Genomic DNA, 10,705 nt, shown 5'->3' with positions numbered 1-10,705 from the left:
TGTATTGGCGGCAAACCCTGAGGACGCCCGGGGTGCTTGCTGCTACACTTGGTCAGGAGAAAGTCAGTGAAAATGGGAATTTATGAGCTGTGGACTGAGATAAACAATTACCCACTGAGTACCACAGACCTAAAAGTAGCAAACAATAGGGGGCCACATTAGGAGTGCTGTGGAGAATATATATATATATATATATATATAAACACATATGCAAATAGGTACTAATACACAGATCTACACAGACTTTATGTGCTTGTGTTTCTGTGTGCTGTGAACTTTATTCAATATAATTGCCCATCCTTAGATTCTCTATTCATCTAATAAATTTCACTGGAATCCACTAATAATTTTTTCTAAAGAAATGCCCATTTGAAAACTTTTATCAGCCGCTTTTTGCTTCAAAATGGGTGTCTGGGTAGTCAGAAGAGCTGGGTTCTAACCTTGCCTTTGGCACTCATAACTTGTATGATGTCCAGTGAATCACCTTATCTCTCTGGACCTCAGTGTCTTTAGCTGTAAGAGGAGGGGTTTGGTTGAAATGACTTCTAGGGTCCCTTCTGGCTCTAAAGCTATGGCCCCAGGATCATACAACTCAAATCAAGCTTAAGGTATATCTTAGTAGCTTAAATAGTGGATCAAATCTCATCCAAAACAGCAAATAAGAATGAAGAAAAAGTGATAATGTTGGACTCTGGGGTCACAGGGATAGGGAATGGAAGGAGTAAAGGAGACAGTGGGTTCAAGAGGAATAATGATAATAATAGCATTATAATAACAACAATAAGTTAGCATTTATATAGTGCTTTATATAGTATATTTATTTATATAGTTTGTGAAACACTTGACAAATATTATCTCACTTGATCCTTACAACAAGGGAGGTATGTACCATTATTATGATTGTTACCACTTTACAGATGAAGAAACTGAGACAGAAAGTTCCAATGACTTGGCCAGGATCACAAATCTAGTGTCTGAGGCAGGATTCAAACTCAGCCTCCAGTTAGAGTTTCTTTGGGGCAGAGAAGTGATGGCAAGGGTATTATTTGTTCTCACTGAGATCATAGGGTGCCTATTCACATGTATCTATTCCATTTTCTAATCGCTGAGCATAAATTTCAGGGCATATGCTTATGTGTATTTATGTGCATGCCTGTCTTTGATTTTTGTGTATCCCCAGGAGGTCTTTCCTACCTGGGTACTCCTGTACAGGCTCCTGCAGAACAGCAGTGGTCGATTCCCCATAGGCCAGAGCTAGATACTCTCCTATGTCACTATTCCGAAGAAGTTCGGTTCCCGAGCCATCCGCATAGATAACAAAAAATCTATTTAAGTAAAGGTAATTCAGTCAATCGACAGATACAGTAAAAATATCTCTTTCAATTTTAAAGCAAAGATTTTGGGGGCCGTCTTTTTAAATACTACCTGGGGACATGTTCACCATAAGTTTGAAGAGGATTTTTTTCCACTTTATCAGGCAATAAACTATCATAATCTTCACTTTCCTCCTCCACAGTCTCTTCCTCCAAGCTTGCTTCAGGAATGACAGTTGATATGGTGCCATCAACCATGACCTAAGAGTGAAGTAATTTATAGAGGGTAATGAAGGATTTAATTTAAAAGAATATACTATCAAGATAAGGATTTCTCTTTGCTCAAGTTGAGAGAGTAGATGATCTTTTTTACTCTGGGGAAGCCCTGGTTTTTATTCAGCTAAGGTATTCTTAATTGGCAATCAACATTCCTTGTCAAGTTTCACTAATTTGCAATTTTAAGTCAATAAGATTGTTTCAACCCATCCCTGTCTGATCTGATTCGGGAAACAAATAAATAAATACAAAATAAAACAAACAAACAAAAAAAGTCCATGATCTTTTGGACCAAATGTAGTTAATCTTTATTCAAATACAAATTAGGTGACCTTATTATAAGGGGCATAATTTCTGGGGCACTGGAAAGATTCTGCAGTTGTTCTACTCTTTCACTCCATCTCTTCTCCATCATACCCTCTTACCATTTTCTAGTACCTGCTCACTGATACCAGGAATTCTACTATTATACTTTTACTACCTAGAGAGTCAGGTCCTGGTAGATAGGAAGTACTAAGTAACTGCTTGTTGAGCTGAACTATTTAAAATGCAAATGCCCCTGAGAGTGGTAATACTTCAAGCCAGCAGTGTTAAATTTAAATAGAAGCCACATATTGACTTAACATGACCTATGTTGTATTGTATTTTTATTTATTTTGTTGAACGTTTCTAAATTACATTAGAATCTGATTCTGACTGTACTTTAGAGTTGACACCTCTCTTTAAACTGTCACCCCCACAACTTGTACTTCCCCTTCATCTCTTGTCCTGGGGTTTGGATAGGAGCTGAATAGGACTTCCTTTTTAGTGATACTTTTATCCTCAACACTTAGCACAATGTTTGACATATAGAAAATACTTAGTAAATAAATACTCATAGGCTGCTTCACTTAGCTTTGCTTAAGATCAGACTTATTGTTGTTGTTAGTTGAGTCATATCTGACTCTTCATGACCTCATTTTGGGTTTTCTTGGCAAAGACACTGGAGTGTTTTACCATCTCCTTCTCCAACTCATTTTAAAGATGAGGAAACAAAGGCAAAAAATGATTAAGTGACTTGCTCAGGATCCCACAGCTAGTCAGTGTCTGAAGCTGGATATGAACTCAGGTCCTGACTCCAGGCCTGTAGCTCTATTCATTGCATCACCTAGCTGCCCTAAGGTCAGAATTAGGAAGGACTAAATCATAGGACACATAATGAAGGTGATGCTATTGCTAGCCAGGCAATATCTGGGGTATGACATGATTAAAAAATAGATTCCTAGTCATAAAAATCATTTAATCATTTTTAGTGATTTTGAAAATCACCACATGAGTAATGAAGAGCACAGGACAAGGAAAAGGGATGTCTGGTGCAGGAATATCTGAGCCCTACAGTATTCTTCCTTCTCAATTCTTCTCTGAGCCCACTGCTCTTCACAAATGTATCTTACCTCTCTTCCTTTTACTTCTCTCAATACTTTCAATAAATAAAAAAACTCTGATTTTTCTACATACATGGTGTGCATGCTCTCACCTCTATTCACTTATCTAAGTAAATGCCATTCTACCCATTCTTTCTCATCTGTTGACATAAAATTTGAATCTCTTCCCTTTTCCCCCTTTCCCCTTTTCTTTCATTTGTCTATCTGGTTTTAAAAACTTTTTGCCATCCTGATTTGCCTCAGTGTGTGTATGTATGATGTATCTGTGTGTGTATGTGTATGTATGTATGTATGCATGTGATACTTAGGAGTAAAATGAAACAAGTCAGTCTTCTAAAGTACTTAGTTTATAAGATTTAGGACCAAAATTATAGACCATCTAATATAATACCTTCATTTGAGAGCATAGACTATTTACCTGAAAAACATTTCCTTCAGGATCTAGAACTTCACAGATTATGTCGGAAGTATGCTTCATAATGTACCTGCTGGCTCTTAGCTGCTCACGCTGGCTGAAAAGGTGGTAGAGGGTATCACTGCTTGATTCATGGGAATAAATGGCTGAGCAATCCTTATCAATAGAGAGGCAACCAGTACTGGGGGGGAGCACCTAGCAGGAAGGCAGAAAGAGAAGAAAATTGACTTTGTTACTCTTTAAAGAACCTTTGAACTCACTATTAGAACAAAGTTTATTTAACTCACTAGTCACAAGTTTGTTAAGAGTAAACCATAAACCATGTAAGTATTATGCTATGCAATGAATATCAAATAGCTTTGGGGCTTAGGGTTCCCAAGTCATCCTCCCCTCAACACTTCCACTGCCTCCCAGTTCTAGCCTCTTTCTGTTTTCCCACGTGGGGAGGGGAAAGACACAGGCACAAACATAAATCTAGAGGGCAAGTTCATTTGACTTTTCCTGTCATGGCCTTGATTTTGCCATCACTGACAAATTCACCATTTCCATGTTCGTGAACTCTGAAATCTCATCTGATCACAATATATCATCATTCCACCTCTCCCTCTGCCACCCAATACCAACCATTATGCACTCTAATCTCTCTTTTTTTTTTTTTTTGCAGGGGGGAAGGCAGGGCAATTGGGGTTAAATGAGTTGTGCAAAGTCACATGACTAGTAAGTGTTAAGTATCTGAGGTGGAATTTGAACTCAAGTTTTCCTGACTCCAGGGCCAGTGCTCTATTCACTGCACTACCTAGCTGCCCTGACCTCTAATCCTTTGAACACTTGGTTTTCCCCAGGCTATCACACCTATACTAACTATATTATTTGCCTTTCCCTATCTTGACCTCTTGGTGAACCAGTTTAACTCTAACTACCCTCTTGAGTCCCTTGCCCCCTGATCATATCACTAATTGTGTCCTGCCAAGACCAAGCTTTGGATCATTCATTTAATCTATTGGAGGACTTATAGTCCTCCTTAGTTCCTATGCCTGTGCTGCTGAATAAAGATGTAAACCATGCAACCAGTAAGATTGGATAAACTATAAATTTATGTCACACAACCTCAACTGGACTTTCATTGCTGCTAGGCAATTCTTTTAGATCTCCCTAATTAATTCACTATCACACTCACCACAGTGGCTCTTTCAAACCATTCCATGAAACTACCCATGGCTCCTCCTCTAACCATTCTCCCATCTGAGAAACTAAAGTTTTGTTGAAAAAATTGATGGCATCCACTGAGAGCTCCCCCTCCTTTTTGTCTCATGTGACCCAGATGATTTCTTTAGCTACTACTAGATGTTAGTGCCCCACAAATTACTTTATGCATTTATAAATTTACTTATGTATTTATTTCCTCCAATAGACTAAATTCTGTGAGGACAAAGATTATTTCATTTTGTCTTTGTATCTCTGGCATCTACTTATCTTCCTAGCACATAGTAGTCACTTAATAAATCCTTGTAGATGGATTGATAAAGAAAACATTTCCTAACAATTAGAACAATCAAAAGAGGAATCAGCTACCTTGGATAGTGGTCTCTGAGGTCACTTTGGAGCACTATAATTACACCCAATATCCTCTTATCTTCTCCCTTTCCTTGAGTTTGATATTGATTTTTATGTTTATGTGATTTATGATCTATCTGCACATGCACATCTGATTCTCAAATGACTTCTGTGTTGATAACTGGTCAATTTCTGATGCTAAAAATAATTTCAATTTTAAAAAATGATGTTGTTCAGTATTTTCAATGCCCTGTGCTTTCCAACTCTTTTATTGGAGCAAATATTATTGATTTATAGGCAGGAGGTTTCTGAGCAAACCTTTGGTTTTTGACATTTCTTGATAATAAACTTAATTTTTTTTTCACCATCACCTGCATCTAACATCTCACTAAAGCGAGAGCATGAAGGTTATCTTCCTAGATTATCTTTGCCTCCTTCTTTCTCAACAGATGTTGGCATATAAGCTGCAATTTTCTTTATGTTGGTCTTTTTGATTCTGGTTGCTCACTCAAAACTCTTCAAGGCAAGCTATCCATGAGTTCCATGAAATGATGTGTCTTGCTTTTAGATGCAAGATGAAACCAACTCTTGCTTACTCTTGAAGGAGAACTTGTGAGCTATCTTTCCATTTAACTGCAGCTTCTTTTTTTCTGGTTTCACTTAAAGCAAGGATGTCAGTATGATTCAATGCCTCCTGTAGCATAGTCACTCACTGAGTAGTTACAGACTCTACATTTTAAGCACCTTAAATGTTAAATGAACATTTGGAGACAACTTAAAATTGACGTGTCTTTCAGACACTTTAGAACAAATTTAGTCTTTGGTGACTATCACAGTGGAAATGAAAGGAAACTCCATAGGAAAGAGTGTGTCTTGTACTTTCCTTTGTTTCATAGGTTGATATTGCCTAAAAATTCATCAGCAAATGACCAAATTGCTGGTGATGGTCACTTTCATACTAAGACTGGTCTTCAAATAATGGAGTCATTCTCTGTTGTTTAGTAGAACCTGCCAGTTTGTCTAGCACCAGGGTAGGGCAACCTGTGGCCTCAGGACCACATAGCTTTCTAGGTCCTTCAGTGAGAGCTTTTGACTGAGTCCAAGTTTTACAGAACAAATCATTAAGGGGATTTATTCCGTAAAGTTTGGATTCAGTCAAAGGGTCACACTTGAGGACCTAGAGGGCCACATGTGGCCTTGAAATCACAGGTTCCCCACCCCTTATAGCCTTATAAACCCCAAGGTCATGCCTGAGACCATATGTTTAGGACTTCACAGGGGTCCTATTTTCCTCCTCCTTCAGGAAGCTAATTTAGCTTTGGGACAAATTTTAACAAACCCAAGATACTTCACACAGCAAAAGTGATTGATTTTGGGAGCTTGGGATGTTACAGAGCTAAAAGAGGAAGACAAAAATAGGTGTTGCCTTTTCCAGAAGAAAATATGAATTAGATTAGTGCTGAATTTTTGTTTCATTTTTTATTTTCCTCACTAAAATGTAAGTTTCTTGAGGATAGTTTCAGCTGTGCAAATTTAAGCACATCACTTAAATTCCCTGAGCCTCAATTTCTTCAACCATAAAATGGGGATATTGTGAAGCTTGAAGCAGCACTGGTCAGTGAAAGGAGTAAGGGAATAAGGTTTGAATGCCAGCTCTATCATTTACACCCTGGGCAATCCTGGGCCTTAGTTTCTTCATTTGTAAAATAAAGACCAGATGAACTACAAGGTCCATTTGTTATATGCATTTTGCATATACTTATTTAGGTACATCTACCATTAGAATGTAAGCTTCTTGAGGGCAAGGCTGTTTTTTTTTTTGGAGGGGGGAAGGCAGGGCAATTGGGGGTAAGTAACTTGCCCAAGATAACACAGCTAGTAAGTGTTAAGTGTCTGAGGCTGGATTTGAACTCAGGTCCTCCTGACTCCAGGGCCAGTGCTCTATTCACTGTGCCACCTAGTTGCCCCCAGCAGGACTGTTTTTGAAAAAAAAAAATTTCTTTGTATCCCCAGTGCTCAGCGAAGTGTCTTAATAAAGAATAAGTTCTCAATCAATGCTTTTTGACTGATCTATAAAACATTATATAAATGTGAGCCCTTACATATCTTAAAGGACAGCTAAGAAGGATATCAGCAACAATAGTCAATTTTTACTGGAATATTGCTACACATGGAAAAGAGAGTATGAAAGGAACATCTGGAAGGCAAAGGATCACTGGGAGCCCTCGTCTATGCTACTGGAATTTTCTGCACCTTTCACCTTGGCTCACCTGGTATGTCCCTTGTGGCTTTGCAATAATTGATGTCCCATCTCCGAAAGTGGCACAGCAGCTGCTGTCCTCACAGTTTGTAATAACAGAAGCATAGTGGGGACTCTCTATTCGCATGCACTTCACTTGCCTGGTGATGGACCATGAGGATTCATCTAAGAGCAAAGAGAGGTGGTCATGGTTGAAGTGGTGCTAGACTAGAGGAACGGACTTTAGGTTTTAGAGCCAAGGCTCTCCTCATTCTACAGGGCTCTTTTGGAAAGCACACAACTGAAAGGCAGAGAGGAAATCTGCGACTACTGCTTTTGATGCCCTTTTTTATGATGTGTGACTTTCTGATACCCCTGTGACTCAGGACTGGCCATTTCTTTTCTGCCAAGACTGCTCCTCTTAGAGTTGGAAGCAATGTTTAATATGTTTAAGCAACTAAGGGAACCTGAGTTCAAATGCATTTTTTTTTTAAATTGAACACAAACCTCAAGGAAAACAAAGTTGGTATGTTCACTAACTGAACACACCAAATTGAACACAAATCCAAAGGTGAAAACAAAGCTAGTATATTCATCACTGCTGCCCATTGAGGGTAGGGACTTGATAAAAGAAAGGAGGACCAAGGAAGTGGGGTAGCCTGGAAATGGTCAGGAGACCTGAGATCAAAGCCCAGTCTTGCCACCTATTAGCTGTGTGACGTACAAGTGACCACCGCTCTGAGCCTTGACTTTATTATCTGTACAATGGGGGAGTTAGATTGATCTTTATGATTCTGTACAGCTTTAGCAGCCTATTTTATCTAAATGAAAATTTGGTGAAGTTTAACTCAGAACAGGATTTGGTTTTCTGGATATAGGGTGCAGGAATAACGAACTTTTGATATGGAATGGTGTGGCTCTCAGGCAGAACTGAAAGAATGCATTTGCTTGTTGGCTTGCTAATCAGATCAAGAAAACTCTAGATTAAGAATGAAGAGAATGGGGAGAAAAGTGCCCTAATATGATGACTTAGTACCCTATAAAGCAGTAAGAGGAAGAATAATGGAATCTCCCAGTAATTCACAAGACATAATGGTTTGAGAATCTCCCAGTAATTCACAAGACATAATGGTTTGAGAAGAAGGGGCAGACATGGCACTGAAGATCTTAGATATTCCACCACCAATGCTAAGAGTATGGAGAAATTATTGAAGCAAACTTGAGAGCTTAAGGCATGGTGGTAAAGATGGAAAGAGTCTTGGACTGGGAGACAGACGACATAGGTCTGCCTGCATGACTCTGGGCAGCTCACTTAAATGCCTTTCTTCACCTGTAAAATGAGAGTGATGGAGCAGTTGATCTCTAAGCTTCTTTCCAGCTATAAAGTCCATGAGCCTATGATCTCATAGATATTGCTGAGATTGTGGCTCATGGGAGTAGGGGACTTTTTCATACATTATATTTGTACCCCCAGAACCTTTCATAGTATCTGGTACAGAGGAAGCACTTCATAAATTTTTGTCAGTTGATTGATTGTTGAGTAGACTATTGGCAATAGCAAGGTACAAATACCTTATTCCAAAGGAACATTTTTAAAGGAGCACAGAGTGGCAGAGAAGCACTGTGCCTCAGATAGATTTGCACCTCTGCATAAGGACCAAAGAAAGGAAATTCAGAAGCCGCGCTGTGGTGGGAGTCTACTCTAGACCACCTGGCCAAGTGGGCAACATGGAGTGGTATATAATATGAACTGGCATGTGGCTTATTGGGATTAATGATTATAGGCTAACTGTAATCATAGTGGTGAATATAATTATGCTAATGTGTTCATCTGTGAGGATCAGAGCAAGTTAAAGTCTAACAATGTCCTGATGAAGCAGAAATTCAAGACACTACATAGAGCCTTCATTGTCTGTGGTGGTGAGTTGATGTAAACTTACTTGTTTCTTGATCAGTTGAAGGTACGATAGTGTCTTCATAAATCTGATAGAAAGTTGTGATTCGGGTACCATCAGCATGATCCACTATCCTTGTCCCATCAGTTTTTATCACAATAGTCACATTGTCTTCTCGAGTTGTCATCACCTGGATGGAGAAGGGACAGTGTATGGTAAACCTCTTGACCTTTGATAACCTAATGGCAAAACTTAAACATGCTAATTATTATTAAGATCTGGAGTCTTTTAATAGTTGTCAATTGTAAGCAACTAATGGATAATATTTGTTCACAGGACTTTGGGGGAAGCTTGGAAAGAACTTTAATTTTCTTTACTTTAGCTGGGCAGGGTTAAGGTTAGGGTTAGGGTTAGGTTTAGTGGCGGAATTAGGGTTAGGGTTAGGGTTAGGTAGGTTCACACAAGTTCCCACTTAGATCAGATGGGAAGATGGAAGAAATTATGTAAGGGTCTTCCTAATTGCAGATTTTTATAGTTAGAGGGGACCTCAGTGATTTTCTGGTCCAATCAAATAGTTAGTAAACATTTATTAAGCACCATTTTATTAAGCACCTGGTAGGCCTTGTACTAACTGTTGGGGCCTTTTAGAAATGCAAAAGGCAGTCCTAGAGCTCCCAGTTGAATGGGGAAGATAACATGCAAAGAACTTCATACAAACAAGCAATAGACACAAATGACACACACACATGCATTAGTGTGTGTGTGTGTCTGTGTGCGGGTTTGTGTATGTGATAAGTTGGAGATAATAGAAGGGAGGCACTAGAATTAAGATTGGGAAAGACTAGAAGGTGGGATTTTTAGCAGGGACCTGAAGGAAGCCAGGAGGCATAGATGAGGAAGAAGAGCATCCCAGGCATGGGGTAAAACTAAGCAAAAATGGTAAAGCCCAGAGAAATGAAGTGCCTTGTCCAGCCCCATAGAGGCAGGAAGGAACTAGGAGCCTTAGACTCCAAGCTTTTCCTAGGATCTCCTGTCTTTTGTAATTTTTGTGTTTTGTTATCACACTTCCTACTAACTCAATTCCAGTGGCTCTCTTCTTTTTGGATGGAGGGAAGACCTGTGATTTTTATCACTATGCAAATCCTCTCCCCTGATGGGGATCAGCTCCATGTCTATACCTCATAGTCTTAAGAGAATTTCCTGGGGTCAGGGAGAACCTAGGCTTCTGGTTTTTATGATGCTGTCTTATATTGTGTTGGCATAGCTGTATTTTTTGGAAGACGGTTGAGCAAGTAAATTGGGGGAGACTTCATCATAGTAGGGAAGGATAGCTCTAGGGAGTCTGGGGAACTTTGTGTTTTTGTATTTGTGAACGCCAGTGTCGAATGTACTTGTCTTTGAGGGAAACCGAGTCTTGCACACTGGGTGGTTTTGTATTGTGATATGTTTCCTGAAGTCCTAGGCACTGAATAAACCAAAAGGCTAGTTAAGATTGATATAAGGTCAGTGACAGCTACATCTTTGATGTCCCAAGAGCCTGCCCTTGGCCTTCTTCTCTTCTCCCTCTATATTATTTCCCTTGGTGGTCT

General features: G+C 39.3%; 1 protein-coding gene across 1 annotated transcript in view; it reads right to left on the bottom strand.

Moving 5' to 3' along the window:
• The window catches only part of SPAG17 (sperm associated antigen 17), a 266,279-nt gene that overhangs the window by 59,196 nt on the left and 196,378 nt on the right, over positions 1–10,705 (bottom strand). The window contains exons 29-33 of the mRNA XM_069089276.1: positions 9,162–9,306; positions 7,253–7,407; positions 3,432–3,623; positions 1,426–1,574; positions 1,195–1,325 (exon numbers count right to left, since the gene is read on the bottom strand). Of these exons, the coding sequence (XP_068945377.1) occupies positions 1,195–1,325; positions 1,426–1,574; positions 3,432–3,623; positions 7,253–7,407; positions 9,162–9,306 (772 nt within the window). The remainder of the gene's footprint in view (positions 1–1,194; positions 1,326–1,425; positions 1,575–3,431; positions 3,624–7,252; positions 7,408–9,161; positions 9,307–10,705) is intronic.

Source organism: Petaurus breviceps, unplaced genomic scaffold (genome assembly GCF_028583685.1).
Source record: "Petaurus breviceps papuanus isolate PSGF00001 unplaced genomic scaffold, PetGlider_PUasm1.0 186, whole genome shotgun sequence".
Taxonomy (NCBI): domain Eukaryota; kingdom Metazoa; phylum Chordata; class Mammalia; order Diprotodontia; family Petauridae; genus Petaurus; species Petaurus breviceps.
The sequence above is the reverse complement of the archived record's forward strand: the minus strand, read 5'-3'. Positions and strand labels throughout refer to the sequence as shown.